Below are 20,955 nucleotides of genomic sequence, written 5' to 3'. Positions count from 1 at the left end.
GCTCTGTTCTCTGCTCTGCTCTGCCTTACTCTCTTCTACTCTACTCTGTTCTACGCTACTATTTTCTATTCTACTCTACTCTGTTCTACTCTACTCTGTTCTACTCTACTCTGCTCTCTTCTGTTCTACTCTGTTCTACTCTGCCTTACTCTCTTCTACTCTACTCAGCTCTACTCTGTTCTACTCAACTCTGTTCTACTATACTCTGTTCTGTTCTAATCTACTATATTCTGTTCTACTATGTTCAGTTCTACACTGTTCTGTTCTACTCTACAATGTTCTACTTTACTATGTTCTACTCTGTTCTGTTCTACTCTACAATGTTGTACTCTACTATGTTGTGCTCTGCTCTACACTACTCTACTCTGCTCTAATCTGCTCTGTTCTGCTCTACTCTACTATGTTCTACTCTACTCTGACCTCTGTTCTACTCTACTATGTTCTACTCTACTCTACTCTGTTCTGCTCTGACCTACTCTGTTCTACTCTACTCTATTCTGTTCTGTTCAACTCTACTCTACTATGTTTTACTCTACTCTGCTCTACTCTACTCCACTGTACTCTGTTCTGTTCTACTTTACACTGCTCTACTCTGTTGTACTCTGCTCTACTCTGTTCTGCTCTACTCTGTTCTGCTCTACTCTGTTCTGCTCTACTCTGTTCTGCTCTACTCTGTTCTGCTCTACTCTGTTGTGCTCTACTCTGCTCTGCTCTGTTCTTCTCTGCTCTGTTCTGCTCTACTCGGTTCTACTCTGCCTTACTCTCTTCTACTCTACTCTGCCCTACTCTGTTCTACTCTACTCTGTTCTACGCTACTATTTTCTATTCTACTCTACTCTGTTCTACTCTACTCTCTTCTACTCTACTCTGCTCTACTCTGTTCTACTCTACTCTGTCCTACTCTACTCTGCTCTATTCTGTTCTACTCTACTCTGTCCTACTCAGCTCTACTCTGTTCAACTCAACTCTGTTCTACTATACTCTGTTCTGTTCTAATCTACTATATTCTATTCTACTATGATCTGTTCTGTTCTACTCTACAATGTTCTACTTTACTATGTTCTACTCTGTTCTGTTCTACTCTACAATGTTGTACTCTACTATGTTGTACTCTGCTCTACACTACTCTACTCTGCTCTAATCTGCTCTGTTCTACTCTACCCTGCTCTACTCTACTATTTTCTATTCTACTCTACTATGTTCTACTCTACTCTGTTCTGCTCTGACCTACTCTGTTCTACTCTTCTCTACTCTACTCTGTTCTACTCTACTATGTTCTACTCTGCTCTACTATGTTCTACTCTACTCTGCTCTACTCTACTATGTTCTACTCTACTATGTTCTTCTCTACTCTGCTCTACTCTACTTTGTTCTACTATGTTCTACTATGTTCTACTCTACTTGGCTCTACTCTGTTCTGTTCTACTCTACTATGTTCTACTCTACTATGTTCTACTCTACTCTGCTCTACTCTACTATGTTCTACTCTACTATGTTCTACTCTGCTCTGACCTACTCTACTCTGTTCTGTTCTACTCTACTCTGTTCTGTTCTACTCTACTATGTTCTACTCTACTATGTTCTACTCTACTATGTTCTACTCTACTATGTTCTACTCTACTATGTTCTACTCTGTTCTACTCTACTCTGTTCTACTCTACTCTGTTCTACTCTACTCTACTATGTTCTATTCTACTCTACTATGTTCTACTCTGCTCTACTCTACTATGTTCTACTCTGCTCTGACCTACTCTGTTCTACTCTACTCTGTTCTACTCTACTCTACTCTGTTCTACTCTACTCTGTTCTACTCTACTATGTTCTACTCTACTATGTTCTGCTCTGCTCTACTCTACTTTGTTCTACTCTGTTTTACTCTACTATGTTCTACTCTACTCTACTTGGCTCTACTCTACTCTGTTCTGTTCTACTCTGTTCTGTTCTACTCTGTTCTGTTCTACTCTACAATGTTCTACTCTACTATGTTCTACTCTGCTCTGACCTACTCTGTTCTACTCTACTCTGTTCTGACCTACTCTGTTCTACTCTACTCTGTTCTACTCTACTCTGTTCTATTCTACTCTGTTCTACTCTACTCTGTTCTACTTTACTCTGTTCTACTCTGCTAACGTAATATAACGTAATGGAAACCAGGTGTGTACAATCAAGACAAAACAAATGGAAAAAGAAACGTAGATCGGTGGTGGCTAGAAAGCCGGTGACGTCGACTGCCGAACGCCTCCCGAACAAGGAGAGGTACCAACTTTGGCGGAAGTCGTGACAATTGGTTAGGAAAACGTCAAACGTCAGCCTTGTTCTAAGGCGCTATCGCCATGTATCAACACATCGCTTGCAGTGCTCGCGCTTCAAAAACTCTCTACCATTGTTACTCTCCCTTCCGGGATGGCTACAGGGCCCTCCCCCGACCTCCCTTCGACAAATCAGATCAGAAATTCCTTTTTCTCCTCCCTTTCTATAGTCAGAAACTCAAACAGGAAGTACCCGTGTTAAGGTCTATTCAACTTTAGTCGGACAAATTGGAATCCATGCTTCAAGACTGTTTTGATCACACGGACTGTGATATGTTCCTCTGAGAGTAACATTGTCATGTACACTGACATGGTGACTGAGTTACAAGCATTTTGCTACACCCACAATAACATCTGCTAAACACATGTGAGTGACCAATAAAATTTGATTTGAGTTCATCAAAGTGTATAGGGGATGATGTTCCCACTGTGACTATTAAAACCTTCCCAAACCAATAACCGTGGATAGATGGCAGCATTCGCGCAAAACTGAAAGTGCAAACCACCACATTTAACAACGCTTTGAAGACCAAATCAAAGCAAATTTTGTTTGTCACATACACATGGTTAGTAGATGATAATGCGAGTGTAGCGAAATGCTTCTGCTTCTAGTTCTGACCGTGCAGTAATATGAAACAAGTAATCTAACAATTTCACAACTACCTTTTACACACAACTATAAAGGAATGAATAAGAATATGTACATATAAATATATGAATGGGTGATGGCCGAATGGCATAGACAAGATGCAGTAGATGGTATAGAGTACAGTATATACATATGAGATGAGTAATGTAGGGTATGTAAACATTGTATAAAGTGGCATTGTTTAAAGTGGCTAGTGATACATTTATTACATACATTTTTCCATTATTAAAGTGGCTAGAGATGAGTCAGTATGTTGGCAGCAGGCAATCAATGTTAGTGATGGCTGTTTAACAGTCTGATGGCCTTGAGATAGAAGCTGTTTTTCAGTCTCTCGGTCCCAGCTTTGATGCACCTGTACTGTCCTCGCCTTCTGGATGGTAGCGGGGTGAACAGGCAGTGGCTCGGATGGTTGTTGTCCTTGATGATCTTTTTGGCCTTCCTGTGACATCGGGTGGTGTAGGTGTCCTGGAGGGCAGGTAGTTTGCCCCTGGTGATGCGTTGTGCAGACTTCACTGTCCTCTGGAGAGTCTTACGGTTGTGGGCGGAACAGTTGCCGTACCAGGCGGTGATACAAGTTTCCCTTAGTTTGAATATGTAATCCGGGGACAAGTGTTTTCTCCATCTCCTTAGTTATCATACTCGTATTCCACTGATTTCAAAACTCAGTCCTCCAAAAAATTGGAGAGCAACACTTATGCAGTTTTAATACACGATACATGTCTAAAAAAAGCCATGTTAGACAGGATAATTTAGACAGGATAACTTAGACATACTGACCAGCTCAAATAGACAGAAGCGTGCTATATGGCAGACCAATCCAAACTCATCTCTCTATGTCCAGCCCACTCATTATCTCAGCCAATCATGGCTAGCGGGGCGGTTGCTGTCTATTTCTTTGGCTAAACCAACTAGACTCGTAATTTAACAATTTTATTCGTATTTACAGATGGCATACAAGTTTGTTATTAAGGCACATGAAAGTTCACCTGTTCGAGAAGGCATTTCTGTCAAAAAACGCATTTTGATAAAAATAAAAAAAAGTCTATGTTGAAATGGCTCTCTTGTGAAGTCGTGACCCGCGACATACACCTAGTTTCCTGAAATGGGTCACACATTCTATCCACATTCTGTCGATGAAGTCTATACATTCCATTCCATATACAGTACCAGTCAAAAGTTTGGACACACCTACTCATTCAAAGGTTTTTATTTTATTTTTACTGTTTTCTATATTGTAGAATAATAGTGAAGACATCAGAACTATGAATTAACGCATATGGAATCATGTAGTAACCCAAAAAAGTGTTAACTTCTTCGGGCTAGGGGGCAGTATCCGGAAGTTTAGATGAATGAGGTGCCCAAAGTAAACTGCCTGTTACTCAGGCGCAGAAGCTAGGATATGCGTGTAATGGATAGAAAACACTCTAAAGTTTCCAAAACTGTTCAAATGATGTATGTGAGTATAAAGGAACTGATATGGCAGGCGAAAACCCGAGGACAATCCATCCATATTTTTTTTTCTTCTCCAGCTCACAATTGATTACAATGGCTGGGAATGGGAATATAAAAGGAAGGCCTCCCAGATTGCAGTTCCTAGGGCTTCCACTAGATGTCAACAGTCTTCAGAAAGAGTTTCAGCCTTGTTTTTTGAAAAATGAGCAAGAATTTGTAGTTTTTGTAAGTGGCTCCAATTTTGGCTGTAGTGTTTGTTGCGCGTTCCGGTAAGGGCATGCACTTCGTTATTTATCTCCGGTAATGGTCTCCGGTATTCTCAGGCTTAAATTTTTATCGTTTATTTACATATTAGGGTACCTGAGGATTGATTAGGAACATTGATTGATATGTTTGGAAGAAGTTTATTGGTATCTTACGGGATTCATTTGTATGCATTTTGAACGAGGGAAACCGGTGGATTACTGAGTCAAGCGCGCCATTGAAACATACTTTTTTGGGATATAAAGAAGGACTTTATCGAACAAAAGGACCATTTGTTATGTAGCTAGGACCCTTTTGATTGCAACCAGATGAAGATCTTCAAAGGTAATTGATTTTATTTTATCGCTATTTGTGACTTTCGTGACACATCTGCTTGGTTGGGAAATGTATGTAATGCTTTTGTGTGCGGGGCGCTGTCCTCAGGTAATCGCATGGTGTGCTTTCGCTGTAAAGCCTTTTTGAAATCTGACAAAGCGGCTGGATTAACAAGAAGTTAAGCTTTTAAATTATGTATGACACTTGTATTTTCATGAATGTTTAATATTACGATTTCTGTCATTTGAATTTGGCGCTCTGCAATTTCACCGGATGTTGTCGAGGTGGGACGCTAGCGTCCCAATGATACGTAAGAAGTTAAACAAAGCAAAATATATTTTATTTGAGATTCTTCAAAGTAGCCACCCTTTGTCTTGATGACAGCTTTGCCCACTCTTGGCATCAGATGACCTGGCCTCCACTCTTGTCAGTCTCTCAACCAGCTTCATCTGGAATGCTTTTCAAACAGTCTTGAAGGAGTTCCCACATATGCCTTGCACTTCTTTACTGCTTTTCCTTCACTCTGCGGTCCAACTCATCTCAAACCATCTCAATTGGGTTGAGGTCAGGTGATTGTGGAGGCCAGGTCATCTGATGCAGCACTCCATCACTCTCCTTCTTGGTCAAAAACCCCTTACAGAGCCTGGAGGTGTGTTTTGGGTCATTGTCTGTTGAAAAACAAATGTCCCACTAAGCGCAAAACAGATGCGATAGCGTATCACTGCAGAATGCTGTGGTAGCCATGCTGGTTAAGTGTACCTTGAATTCTAAATAAATCAGTGTCACCAGCAAAGTACCCCCTCACCATCACACCTCCTCCTCCATGCTTCACCGTGGGAACTACACATGCAGAGATCATCCGTTCACCTACTCTGCATCTCACAAATAGCACAGCAGTTGAAAACAAAAATCTCAAATTTGGACTCATCAGACCAAAGGACCGATTTCCACCTATCTAATGTCCATTGCTCGTGTTTCTTGGCCCAAGCAAGTCTCTTCTTATTGATGTCCTTTAGGAGTGTTTTTTTTTCAGCAATTTGACCATGAAGGCCTGTTTCCTCTGAACAGTTGATGTTGAGATGCGTCTGTTACTTGAACCCTGTGAAGCATTTAATTGGGCTGCAATTTCTGAGGCTGGTAACTCTCATGAACTTATCCTCTGCAGCAGAGATAACTCTGGGTCTTCCGTTCTTGTGGCGGTGCTCATGCTCTAATGAACTTATCCTTCCCGAGAGCCAGTTTAATCATAGTGCTTGATGGTTTTTGCGACTGAAGTACTTGAAGTAACTTTCAAAGTTCTTGAAATGTTCTGGATTGACTGACCTTCAAAGTAATGATGGACTGTCATTTAATTTTGCTTACTTGATCCGTTCTTGTCATAATATGGACTTGGTCTTTTACCAAATAGGGCTATCTTCTGTATACCACCCCTACCTTTTCACAACACTACTGATTGGCAGATGTGACCTACCAGACACTAAACCTATACCCAGATGTGACCGACCAGACACTTCTGATAAGGCCCAGTTTGTCTTGTTTTTCTCACCATGGACCTTTTCATATTGATCATATTGCCTTTCTATCACTAGTGCCTAACCTTAACCCTTTCTATCACTAGTTCCTAACCTTAACCCTTTCTATCACTAGTTCCTAACCTTAACCCTTTCTATCACTAGTTCCTAACCTTAACCCTTTCTATCACTTGTAGTTGTGTCTTTCTTTTTTTCTTATCTCAACCCAGGAAATGCAGCACCCTGGAAATGCAACAGCCTGGCAATAGCCTCCCTGTTAAATTGACAGCAGACAAATATTGACCCAACCTTCAAAGAACAGAAAGCTGCAGGTCATTTTAATAGTACTCAGCTGGCACACCCTTCCCAGAGTGTGTGTGTGTGTGTCCTTATGAGCAATTCACATTGCAACAGTGTAGTAAACTAACATAGTCTGCCTGTCTGTGAGTCAGAAAGAGGAGGAGATTCACTGTTTTATGCGTTCTGGAAGACTTGTGAGATGCATTGTGGAATACTTTTTTTTATATATTTGTTTTATTTAAATATATTAGAGAGAGAGAGAGAGAGAGAGAGACTTAAATTCACACAGGACACCGGATAAGACAGGAGAAATACTCCAGATATAACAGACTGACCCTAGCCCCCTGACTGTGACCCCATCCGACGATACCCCCAGACATGGCCAAACAGGCAGGATATAACCCCACCCACTTTGCCAAAGCACAGTCCCCACACCACTAGAGGGATATCTTCAACCACCAACTTAACATTCTGAGACAAGGCCGAGTATAGCCCACAAAGATCTCTGCCACGGCACAACCCAAGGGGGGGCACCAACCCGGACAGGAAGATCACATCAGTGACTCAACCCACTTAAGTGATGCACCCCTCCTAGGGACAGCATGGAAGAGCACCAGTAAGCCAGTGACTCAGCCCCTGTAATAGGGTTAGAGGCAGAGAATCACAGTGGAGAGAGGGGAACCGGCCAGGCAGAGACAGCAAGGGCGGGTCGTTGCTCCAGTGCTTTTCCGTTCACCTTCACACTCCTGGGCCAGACTATACTTAATCATAGGACCTACTGAAGAGATGAGTCTTCAATAAAGACTTAAAGGTTGAGACCGAGTCTGCGTCACTCACATAGGTAGGCAGACCATTCCATAAAAATGGAGCTCTATAGGAGAAAGCCTGCCTCCAGCTGTTTGCTTAGAAATTCTAGGGACAATTAGGAGGCCTGCGTCTTGTGACCGTAGCATACGTGTAGGTATGTACGGCAGGACCAAATCAGAAAGATGGGTAGGAGCAAACCCATGTAATGCTTTGTAGGTTAGCAGTAAAACCTTGAAATCAGCCCTTGCCTTAACAGGAAGCCAGTGTAGGGAGGCTAGCACTGGAGTAATATGATCAATTTTTTTGGTTCTAGTCAGGATTCTAGCAGCTGTATTTAGCACTAACTGAAGTTTATTTAGTGCTTTAGCCGGAAAGTAGAGCATTGCAGTAGTCCAACCAAGAAGTAACAAAAGCATGGATACATTTTTCTGCATAATCTTTGGACAGAAAATTTCAGATTTTTGCAATGTTACGTAAATGGAAAAAAGCTGTCCTTGAAAGAGTCTTGATATGTTCGTCAAAAGAAAGATCAGGGTGCAGAGTAACGCCGAGGTCCTTCACAGTTTTATTTGAGACGACTGTACAACCATCCAGATTAATTGTCAGATTCAACAGAAGATCTCTTTGTTTCTTGGGACCTAGAACAAGCATCTCTGTTTTGTCCGAGTTTAAAAGTAGAAAGTTTGCAGCCATCCACTTCCTTATGTCTGAAACACAGGCTTCCAGCGAGGGCAATTTTGGGGCTTCACCATGTTTCATTGAAATGTACAGCTGTGTGTCATCCGCATAGCAGTGAAATTTAACATTTATGTTTTCAAATGACATCCCCAAGAGGTAAAATATATAGTGAAAACAATAGTGGTCCTAAAACGGAACCTTGAGGAACACCGAAATGTACAGTTGATTTGTCAGAGGACAAGCCATTCACAGAGACAAACTGATATCTTTCCGACAGATAAGATCTAAACCTTGCCAGAACTTGTCCATGTAGACCAATTTGCGTTTCCAATCTCTCCAAAAGAATGTGGTGATCGATGGTATCAAAAGCAGCACTAAGGTCTAGGAGCACGAGGACAGATGCAGAGCCTCAGTCTGACGCCCTTAAAAGGTAATTTACCACATTCACAAGTGCAGTCTCAGTGCTATGATGGGGTCTAAAACCAGACTGAAGCATTTCGTATACATTGTTTGTATACGCAACAGCTTTTTCTAAAATGTTTGAGAGGAATGGAAGATTCGATATAGGCCGATAGTTTTTTTATATTTTCTGGGTCAAGGTTTGGCTTTTTCAAGAGAGGCTTTATTACTGCCACTTTTAGTGAGTTTGGTACACATCCGGTGGATAGAGAGCTGTTTATTATGTTCAACATAGGAGGGCCAAGCACAGGAAGCAGCTCTTTCAGTAGTTTAGTTGGAATAGGGTCCAGTAAGCAACTTGAAGGTTTAGAGGCCATGATTATTTTCATCATTGTGTCAAGAGATATAGTACTAAAACACTTTAGTGTCTCCCTTGATCCTAGGTACTGGCAGATTTAAATCTGGGTAAGTCCTACCCAGATTTAAAGAGGAGTCCTTAATTTGCTTTCTAATGATCATGATCTTTTCCTCAAAGACGTTCATAAATTTATTGCTGAAGTGAAAGCCATCCTCTCTTGGGGAATGCTGCTTTTTAGTTAGCTTTGCGACAGTATCAATAAGACATTTCGGATTGTTCTTATTTTCCTCAATTAAGTTGGAAAAATAGGATGATCGCGCAGCAGTGAGGGCTCTTCGATACTGCACGGTACTGTCTTTCCAAGCTAGTCGGAAGACTTCCAGTTTGGTGTGGTGCCATTTCCATTCCAATTTTCTTGAAGCTTATTTCAGAGCTCGGGTATTTTCTGTATACCAGGGAGCTAGTTTCTTATGACAAATGTTTTTAGGGGTGCAACTGCATCTAGGGTATTGCGCAAGGTTAAATTTAGTTCCTCGGTTAGGTGGTTAACTGATTTTTGTCCTCTGACGTCCTTGGGTAGGCAGAGGGAGTCTGGAAGGGCATCAAGGAATCTCTGGGTTGTCTGAGAATTTATAGCACGACTTTTGATGCTCCTTGGTTGGGGTCTGAGCAGATTATTTGTTGCGATTGCAAACGTAATAAAATGGTGGTCCGATAGTCCAGGATTATGGTGAAAAACATTAAGATCCACAACATTTATTCCATGGGACAAAACTAGGTCCAGAGTATGACTGTGGAAGTGAGTTGGTCCGGAGACATGTTGGACAAAACCCACTGAGTCGATGACGGCTCCAAAATTTCTTTTTGGAGTGGGTCTGTGGACTTTTCCATGTGAATATTAAAGTCACCAAAAATGTGAATATTATCTGCGATGACTACAATGTCCGATAGGAATTCAGGGAACTCAGTGAGGAACGCTGCATATGGCCCAGGAGGCCTGTAAACAGTAGCTATAAAAAGTGATTGAGTAGGCTGCATAGATTTCATGACTAGAAGCTCAAAAGACGACAACATCTGGGGGTTTTTGTAAATTGAAATTTGCTATTGTAAATGTTAGCAACACCTCCGCCTTTGTGGGATGCGCGGGGGATATGGTCACTAGTGTAACCAGGAGGAGAGGCCTCATTTAACACAGTAAATTCATCAGGTTTAAGCCATGTTTCAGTCAGGCCAATCACATCAAGATTATGATCAGTAATTAGTTCATTGACTATAACTGCCTTGGAAGTGAGCGATCTAACATTAAGTAGCCCAATTTCGAGATGTGAGGTATCACAATCTCTTTCAATAATGGCAGGAATGGAGGTCTTTATTCTAGTGAGATTGCTTAAGCGAACAGTACACCCAATTCACAGTACAGCAAATGAACAGTACACCAACAATGCTGGATGATTTGTGTGTTGTAAAATCTGATAAATATCCCCCCCCCCCCCCCCCCCCCCTGTAGGCCTGAACCAGCAGCGTATCACCCAGAGTGCTCCAGGTAAGCAGGGGGGCCAGCTGCCCTCCAGACCCCAGAGTGAAGGAGTCATGGTGGGCAGCAACCAGATGAGGCTCCAGCAGCTGCAGATGGAGAAGGAGAGGTTGAGACTGAAACACCAGGAGCTGCTCCGCACCAGACCACAGGTCAGCAGAAATCCATATAACCTGACCTGAATCCCAACTCAGATCCATGTCTATATAACCTGACCTGAATCACAACTCAGATCCATGTCTATATAACCTGACCTGAATCACAACTCAGATCCATCTCTATATAACCTGACCTGAATCCCAACTCAGATCCATGTCTATATAACCTGACCTGAATCCCAACTCAGATCCATGTCTATATAACCTGACCTGAATCCCAACTCAGATCCATGTCTATATAACCTGACCTGAATCACAACTCAGATCCATGTCTATATAACCTGACCTGAATCACAACTCAGATCCATCTCTATATAACCTGACCTGAATCCCAACTCAGATCCATGTCTATATAACCTGACCTGAATCCCAACTCAGATCCATGTCTATATAACCTGACCTGAATCCCAACTCAGATCCATCTCTATATAACCTGACCTGAATCCCAACTCAGATCCATGTCTATATAACCTGACCTGAATCCCAACTCAGATCCATGTCTATGTTTATATGTACACAGTATCCCAGTCTCACCACAGTATCCCAGTCTCACCACACAGTATCCCAGTCTCACCACACAGTATCCCAGTCTCACCACACAGTATCCCAGTCTCACCACACAGTATCCCAGTCTCACCACACAGTATCCCAGTCTCACCACACAGTATCCCAGTCTCACCACACAGTATCCCAGTCTCACCACACAGTATCCCAGTCTCACCACACAGTATCCCAGTCTCACCACACAGTATCCCAGTCTCACCACACAAGTGGAAGGATCACTTAACTGTGTGATGATGTCTATCTGTTTAATCCTAGATTTAACTTCATATACAGTGTACAGTGGATAGAACGCAAATGAACTCTGTGACAGACAGACAGACTTAGTTCTTTCAGTCTTAACACATATTTCCTGAGTGGTGTGATCAGTTATGATCTGGGCTGAGGAGTGTTCTGAGATAATGTAGTAGCGTTATAGAGCCACTGACACGTTTACTTAGTAGAAATTAAACAAACAGGTAATCAGAATATCAGTCAAAAACATAGAATTACAGCTTACTATGGTCCTGTGTGGTTCAGTTGGTAGAACATGGCGGTTGCAAGTCATGTTTGTGGGTTCGATTCCTGGGGCCACCCGTACAAAAATGTGTGCTTTTGGATAAAAGGGTTTGCTAATTGGCAAGTCATGTGTATGTGCTCCACTAAGACGTGGAATGTGTATGTTGTGTGTTGAAGGAGCTTGCTCTGAGAAACCAACTGCCCACCAGTATGGAGCTGGATGGGGGAACCCCTAACCCCGTCTCATCCCCTGGGCTGGGCCAGGACGCCAGAATCATGACCACCAACAGCAATGACCCATTCCTCAACAGGTACGCCTTATGAGCTTAGAGAAAGTGTTATAATGGACTAGGTCTACCATAAGCCATTACAATGACATGTACGCCTTATGAGCTTAGAGAAAGTGTTATAATGGACTAGAACTACCATAAGCCATTACAATGACAGGTACGCCTTATGAGCTTAGAGAAAGTGTTATAATGGACTAGAACTACCATAAGCCATTACAATGACAGGTACGCCTTATGAGCTTAGAGAAAGTGTTATAATGGACTAGAACTACCATAAGCCATTACAATGACAGGTACGCCTTATGAGCTTAGAGAAAGTGTTATAATGGACTAGAACTACCATAAGCCATTACAATGACAGGTACGCCTTATGAGCTTAGAGAAAGTGTTATAATGGACTAGGTCTACCATAAGCCATTACAATGACAGGTACGCCTACCTCTTTGTCTGGAACTTATTTGTCTTAGGCCGGAATTCTGATCCTGCTTTGTCTGCAATGGACCTTTTAAAGGCAATGTTCCCGCCTTCACGGAAAGCACATTCACTGTAAACACTGTGTCAATCGGATTTCACCTTTAAATGGCACATTGTCCAAATACGCAATCGAATTGAATCCTGGCCTTAGTTTAGTTAAATCTGTGTCCAGGAAACAAGCTCTGAGTGTTCTAGATCGGCTAGACTTTACCGATATTTTTGTACATTTATTTTACCTGGGTTAACTGCCTTGTTCAGGGGCAGAACGACAGATTTTTACCTTGTCAGCTCAGGGATTCGATGCAGCAACCTTTCGGTTACTGGCCCAACGCTCTAACCAGTAGGCTACCCTGCCGCCCCAATACACAGATGGGAAAAGTACACGACTCATGATTTGTGAAATAGTGTTTAAAGTATTAGTTACTTCAGGAAGTATTCAAACCCCTTGACTTATTCCCAGTTCAACATGGATTACATATCTTTACACACAGTGACAATAATGACAACATGTTTTTAGGAATGTTCGGGGGGAAAAAAAATCAAAATTAAATACAGAAATATGTAATTTACGTAGGTATTCACACCCCTTTGTCAACACTTTGGCAGCGATTACAGACTTTCTCTGTAAGACTCGAAGAGGTTTCCACACATTTGGACATTATTCTTTTTAAAATTCTTTTCTAGCTCTGTCAAATTGGTTGTTGATCATTACTAGACAACCATTTTCAGGTCTTACCATAGATTTTCAAGTAGATTTAAGTCAAAACTGTTACTTGGCCACTCAAGAACATTCACTGTCTTCTTGGTAAGCAACTCCAGTGTAGATTTATCTTTGTGTTTTAGGTTATTGCTGAAAGGTGAATTAATCTCCCAACTGTCTGTTTTGGTTTTACCCTGAAAAATTCCCCAGTCCTTAATGATTACAAGGATACCCATAACATGATGCAGCCACAACTATGCTTGAAAGAATGCAGAGTGGTACTCAGTAATGTGTTGTGTTGGATTTGACCCAAACATAACACTTTGTATTAAGGACAAAAAGTAAATTGCTTTGCCAGTATTACTTTAGTGCCTTGTCGCAAACAGATGCATGTTTTGGAATATTTATATTCTGTACAGGCTTCCATCTTTTCACTTGCATTCGAAAAGTATTCAAACCCCTTAACTTTTTCAACATTTTGTTACATTACAGCCTTATTCTAAAATGGATTAAATAAATAAAACTCCTCAGCAGTCTACACACAAATGTTTGCGAATGTATAAAAAAACAAACATAAATACCTTATTTACATAAGTAGTCAGACCCGTTGCTATGAGACTTGAAATTGAACTCAGGCGCATCCTGTTTCTATTGATCATCATTCAGATGTTTCTGCAACTTGATTGGAGTCCATCTGTGGTAAATTCAAATGATTGGACTTGATTTGGAAAGACACACACCTGTCTATATAAGGTCCCACAATTGACAGTGCATGTCAGAGCTAAAACCAAGAGGTTGTAATGTGAATAAAGGGAAAAAGGCTATTTTTGAACATGGGGTGAGACATTTTTACTAATCTGGTAGAGAACCAGTTCAGATTTAAGTATAACTTCTGTATGACTGAAGCCTTTAGTGAGAGGTCAAATGCTTTATTATTTAATAATTTCTGCCCTCCGAATTCATTTTCATTATATAAATGAATGAAATGCCATTCCAAACAAAATGGAATCTTTTTTTCTCATATAATTTAAAAAGCAGGTCGCTAGGTGTAGGCAAGGCCATAAGCAAATAGATTAACTCTTTAGTCATTTCCCAGTTTATCAGGGTCAACTGGGACATGACTAAAGAGTTAATCAGGGTCAACTGGGACATGACTAAAGAGTTAATCAGGGTGAGTTTTCCACAAATAGACAGGTATTTTCCTTTACATGGTAGCAAAGTCATGTGGAGACGCAGGGTGTTAGGAAGCAGGTGCATTTGGAGAATTTACTGTAAATGAACCTGTAATGATACAAAACCAAGAGAAGCATCTGGACACGAGAACATAAGCAGAGACACTAACGCCTAACGGGAAATGACAACCCAGTGCTATAGATATAGGGGGAGTAATCAGGGAAATGATGAGGTGCAGGTGGCAGACCGCCCCTGTCCACCTGGATCCCAGGTCGTCCCAGTGACTGGCAGACCACCCCTGTCCACCTGGATCCCAGGTCGTCCCAGTGACTGGCAGACCGCCCCTGTCCACCTGGATCCCAGGTCGTCCCAGTGACTGGCAGACCGCCCCTGTCCACCTGGATCCCAGGTCGTCCCAGTGACTGGCAGACCACCACCCCTGTCCACCTGGATCCCAGGTCGTCCCAGTGACTGGCAGACCACCACCCCTGTCCACCTGGATCCCAGGTCGTCCCAGTGACTGGCAGACCACCCCTGTCCACCTGTATCCCAGGTCGTCCCAGTGACTGGCAGACCACCACCCCTGTCCACCTGGATCCCAGGTCGTCCCAGTGACTGGCAGACCACCACCCCTGTCCACCTGGATCCCAGGTCGTCCCAGTGACTGGCAGACCACCACCCCTGTCCACCTGGATCCCAGGTCGTCCCAGTGACTGGCAGACCACCCCTGTCCACCTGTATCCCAGGTCGTCCCAGTGACTGGCAGACCACCACCCCTGTCCACCTGGATCCCAGGTCGTCCCAGTGACTGGCAGACCACCACCCCTGTCCACCTGGATCCCAGGTCGTCCCAGTGACTGGCAGACCACCCCTGTCCACCTGGATCCCAGGTCGTCCCAGTGACTGGCAGACCACCCCTGTCCACCTGGATCCCAGGTCGTCCCAGTGACTGGCAGACCACCACCCCTGTCCACCTGTATCCCAGGTCGTCCCAGTGACTGGCAGACCACCCCTGTCCACCTGGATCCCAGGTCGTCCCAGTGACTGGCAGACCACCCCTGTCCACCTGGATCCCAGGTCGTCCCAGTGACTGGCAGACCACCCCTGTCCAGCTGGATCCTAGGGCCTTTGAGAGATGGGGACCCATCCTTTATAAAGAGCGCCCAGTGCCACCCACATAACAGAAGCAGATTAACAGCCAAAACGCTCACCTCCATTGTATTGTATATAGTTATTTAAAAGTATATATTAAAACATCTTATATATCTTATTTTATTTCCACAATTAGTGAATAATATGCCCAATCATTTTGGCAGTTCATACGAAGGATTGTTACCTATAACCGGAATTGGTATTACAACATTTACACTTTTAGCAAGTATTCACAATTATTGTGATTCATCCTATATTTATCCCTAACATCATTACCTCATAGCAACAGATGTGGGAAACACACACACACACACACACACACACACACACACACACACACACACACACACACACACACACACACACACACACACACACACACACACACACACAATTTCCCCAGAAACAACCACAAGCTCAGATGTTCAACAGATGTTCCATCCCCAAGTCTCAAGAGATAAGTTGTTTGAGAAGTCATGCAAAATTGAGCAAGAATGTGGAGATGTGATTAATATCGAGTCCTAGCTGAACGGAGCACAGATAGACCCCTTTCCCCTGAAACACACACTGGTCCCCCGCTGTGACCGTTCCCCCAAGCATCTCTGCAGTCAGACCTTTTCATGATTTTGTGCAACCAGGACCACAATAATATACCCCCTCTCTGATTGTCTGAGTGTGACCCCCTCCCCATGGGTTACTGCAGCTAGTGATGCCAGCGCTGCCACTGCCTGGGTGGGGGGGCACCCCCCCTGGAATCCCCACCGGCTAGGTACAAGGTCGTCAAGGTTCTCATTAGCGGCTTTGAGAATTCCTTGTATATTATGCTCTCCCATCAGGGGGCTCTGGCTTTACAGGACCAATCCTGCCAGGCAGGCTCAGAACCACTGTAGGACCAATCCTGCCGGGCAGGCTCAGAACCACTGTAGGACCAATCCTGCCGGGCAGGCTCAGAACCACTGTAGGACCAATCCTGACCAGACAGGCTCAGAACCACTGTAGGACCAATCCTGACCAGACAGGCTCAGAACCACTGTAGGACCAATCCTGCCAGGCAGGCTCAGAACCACTGTAGGACCAATCCTGCCGGGCAGGCTCAGAACCACTGTAGGACCAATCCTGCCGGGCAGGCTCAGAACCACTGTAGGACCAATCCTGACCAGACAGGCTCAGAACCACTGTAGGACCAATCCTGACCAGACAGGCTCAGAACCACTGTAGGACCAATCCTGACCAGACAGGCTCAGAACCACTGTAGGACCAATCCTGACCAGACAGGCTCAGAACCACTGTAGGACCAATCCTGCCGGGCAGGCTCAGAACCACTGTAGGACCAATCCTGCCGGGCAGGCTCAGAACCACTGTAGGACCAATCCTGCCAGGCAGGCTCAGAACCACTGTAGGACCAACCCTGCCAGGCAGGCTCAGAACCACTGTAGGACCAACCCTGCCAGGCAGGCTCAGAACCACTGCAGGACCAACCCTGCCAGGCAGGCTCAGAACCACTGCAGGACCAACCCTGTCAGACAGGCTCAGAACCACTGCCTGCCTATTGGCTACTTACAGTAGGTCTATAAAACAGATATAAACTTCTCCTTAGTGTGTGTGGGTCGTTCAGGTGGGTGTCTAGGGTATAGTGTTGGAGACCGCTCCATCATGATAGGACAATAAATAAATAAACTATATTTATAATCTATTTTAAAATGTATATCCCATATCTGCACAAAATTGAAAGCTCTCTCTTTCACAACTCCTGCTCACAGACACACATGGGCTCTGGGATGTGCAACCATTTTCTTTTTTTGTTCACTTAACTCCTGTCACGACTTCCGCCGAAGTCGTCTCCTCTCCTGGTTCGTTCGGCGGTCGACGTCACCGGCCTTCTAGCCATCGCCGCTCCATTTCTCATATGTCCATTTGTTTTGTCTAGTTTCATACACACCTGGTTTTCATTCCCTAATCACACTGCATGTATTTAGTCCTCTGTTCCCCTCCATGTCTTTGTGTTTATTGTTGAGGTGGTATTTCTTACGGGTATTTTTCCAGGCGTTGCACTTTCTGTTTTTTTACCGTGTTTTGGCACTTGTTTATTTGTTTTGTGCTGTAATATTATGACCGGTATTAGAGTACACCTGTTATTATACTCCATTCGCCTCCATTCACCTCCATTCACCTCTCCTAACAACTCCAGACTTTTCCAAACACAAAAACACACACCCCACCTTCCATTACAATACACACCCCACCTTCCATCACAACACACCCACCACCTTCCATCACAATACACACCCCACCTTCCATTACAATACACACCCCACCTTCCATCACAACACACACCCCACCTTCCATTACAACACACACCCCACCTTCCATTACAATACACCCACCACCTTCCATTACAATACACCCACCACCTTCCATTACAATACACCCACCACCTTCCATTACAATACACCCACCACCTTCCATTACAATACACCCACCACCTTCCATTACAATACACCCACCACCTTCCATTACAATACACCCACCACTTTCCATTACAATACACACCCCACCTTCCATCACAATACACCCACCACCTTCCATTACAATACACCCACCACCTTCCATTACGATACACCCACCACCTTCCATTACGATACACCCACCACCTTCCATCACAACACACACCCCACCTTCCATTACAATACACCCACCACCTTCCATTACAATACACCCACCACCTTCCATTACAATACACCCACCACCTTCCATCACAACACACACCCACCACCTTCCATCACAACACACACCCCACCTTCCATCACAACACACACCCCACCTTCCATCACAATACACACCCACCACCTTCCATCACAACACACGCCCTACCTTCCATCACAACACACGCCCCACCTTCCATTACAACCCACACCCCACCTTCCATCACAATACACCCTTCACCTTCCATCACAATACACACCCTTTACCTTCCATCACAATACACACCCCACCTTCCATCACAATACACACCCACCACCTTCCATCACAATACACACCCACCACCTTCCATTACAATACACCCACCACCTTCCATTACAATACACCCACCACCTTCCATCACAACACACCCACCACCTTCCATCACAACACACGCCCCACCTTCCATTACAACACACGCCCCACCTTCCATTACAACACACGCCCCACCTTCCATCACAATACACCCTTCACCTTCCATCACAATACACACCCTTCACCTTCCATCACAATACACACCCTTCACCTTCCATTACAATACACACCCCACCTTCCATTACAATACACCCTTCACCTTCCATCACAATACACACCCTTCACCTTCCATTACAATACACCCACCACCTTCCATTACAATACACCCACCACCTTCCATCACAACACACCCACCACCTTCCATCACAACACACCCTTCACCTTCCATCACAATACACACCCTTTACCTTCCATCACAATACACACCCACCACCTTCCATCACAATACACACCCACCACCTTCCATTACAATACACCCCACCACCTTCCATTACAATACACCCACCACCTTCCATCACAACACACCCACCACCTTCCATTACAACACACGCCACCACCTTCCATTACAACACACGCCCCACCTTCCATCACAATACACCCTTCACCTTCCATCACAATACACACCCTTCACCTTCCATCACAATACACACCCTTCACCTTCCATCACAATACACACCCTTCACCTTCCATTACAATACACACCCCACCTTCCATTACAATACCCACCCTTCACCTTCCATCACAATACACACCCTTCACCTTCCATCACAATACACACCCTTCACCTTCCATTACAATACACACCCTTCACCTTCCATTACAATACACACCCTTCACCTTCCATTACAATACACACCCCACCTTCCATTACAATACACCCACCACCTTCCATTACAATACACCCACCACCTTCCATTACAATACACCCACCACCTTCCATTACAATACACCCACCACCTTCCATTACAATACACCCACCACCTTCCATCACAATACACCCACCACCTTCCATCACAATACACCCACCACCTTCCATCTACAATACACACCCCACCTTCCATTACAATACACCCACCACCTTCCATTACAATACACCCACCACCTTCCATTACAATACACCCACCACCTTCCATCACAACACACACCCCACCTTCCATCACAACACACACCCCACCTTCCATCACAACACACACCCCACCTTCCATTACAATACACCCACCACCTTCCATTACAATACACCCACCACCTTCCATTACAATACACCCACCACCTTCCATCACAATACACACCCCACCTTCCATTACAATACACACCCCACCTTCCATCACAACACACACCCCACCTTCCATCACAACACACACCCCACCTTCCATCACAACACACACCCCACCTTCCATCACAACACACACCCCACCTTCCATCACAACACACACCCCACCTTCCATCACAACACACACCCCACCTTCCATCACAATACACACCCCACCTTCCATCACAATACACCCACCACCTTCCATTACAATACACCCACCACCTTCCATTACAATACACCCACCACCTTCCATTACAATACACCCACCACCTTCCATCACAATACACCCACCACCTTCCATTACAATACACCCACCACCTTCCATCACAACACGCCCACCACCTTCCATCACAATACACGCCCACCACCTTCCATCACAATACACGCCCACCACCTTCCATCACAACACACGCCCACCACCTTCCATTACAACCCACGCCCCACCTTCCATCACAATACACCCTTCACCTTCCATTACAATACACCCACCCACATACTGCGCCTTCTATGTCCTCTGTTTGCTGTGTTTTTATCCCTACCATGTTCATACCTACCTCATTTCAGGCTTTTAACTACTTTTGTGTTTCAGTTCCTTATATTTGAAGAGGTATTATTTCAATAATTATCCTTTCTTCTAATGCTGTCTTTTATCTATTTATAAATACTTTGAATATAAAGTTGATTACTAATTATTATACAACATTCACTATCTTGAATGGTATAGTGTATTTCTTTATCCTGGCAGCACAATGTGCAGTTTAAAGCAGGTTTAACATAACCTAATGTGACTAGTCTCTGGAGCCTCTACATACAGAGGAGCAGGAACAACTCTGGGCTCTGGATCCTCTACTAAAGGAGCAGGAACAACTCTGGGCTCTGGAGCCTCTACTTAAGGAGCAGGAACAACTCTGGGCTCTGGATCCTCTACTAAAGAGCAGGAACAACTCTGGGCTCTGGAGCCTCTACTAAAGGAGCAGGAACAACTCTGGGCTCTGGAGCCTCTACTT

The 20,955-nt window shown here is 44.1% G+C and overlaps 1 protein-coding gene across 1 annotated transcript in view; it reads left to right on the top strand.

The window, feature by feature from the left end:
* LOC106613407 (transcriptional coactivator YAP1) overlaps window positions 1-20,955 on the top strand; it is a 58,596-nt gene that overhangs the window by 18,421 nt on the left and 19,220 nt on the right. The window contains exons 5-6 of the mRNA XM_045724945.2: window positions 10,550-10,728; window positions 11,971-12,104. Of these exons, the coding sequence (XP_045580901.1) occupies window positions 10,550-10,728; window positions 11,971-12,104 (313 nt within the window). The remainder of the gene's footprint in view (window positions 1-10,549; window positions 10,729-11,970; window positions 12,105-20,955) is intronic.

Source organism: Salmo salar, chromosome 09 (assembly GCF_965601325.2).
Source record: "Salmo salar chromosome 09, fSalSal1, whole genome shotgun sequence".
In the NCBI taxonomy this organism is placed as follows: domain Eukaryota; kingdom Metazoa; phylum Chordata; class Actinopteri; order Salmoniformes; family Salmonidae; genus Salmo; species Salmo salar.
Note: the sequence above shows the minus strand (reverse complement) of the source record. Positions and strands in the feature narration are given on the sequence as shown.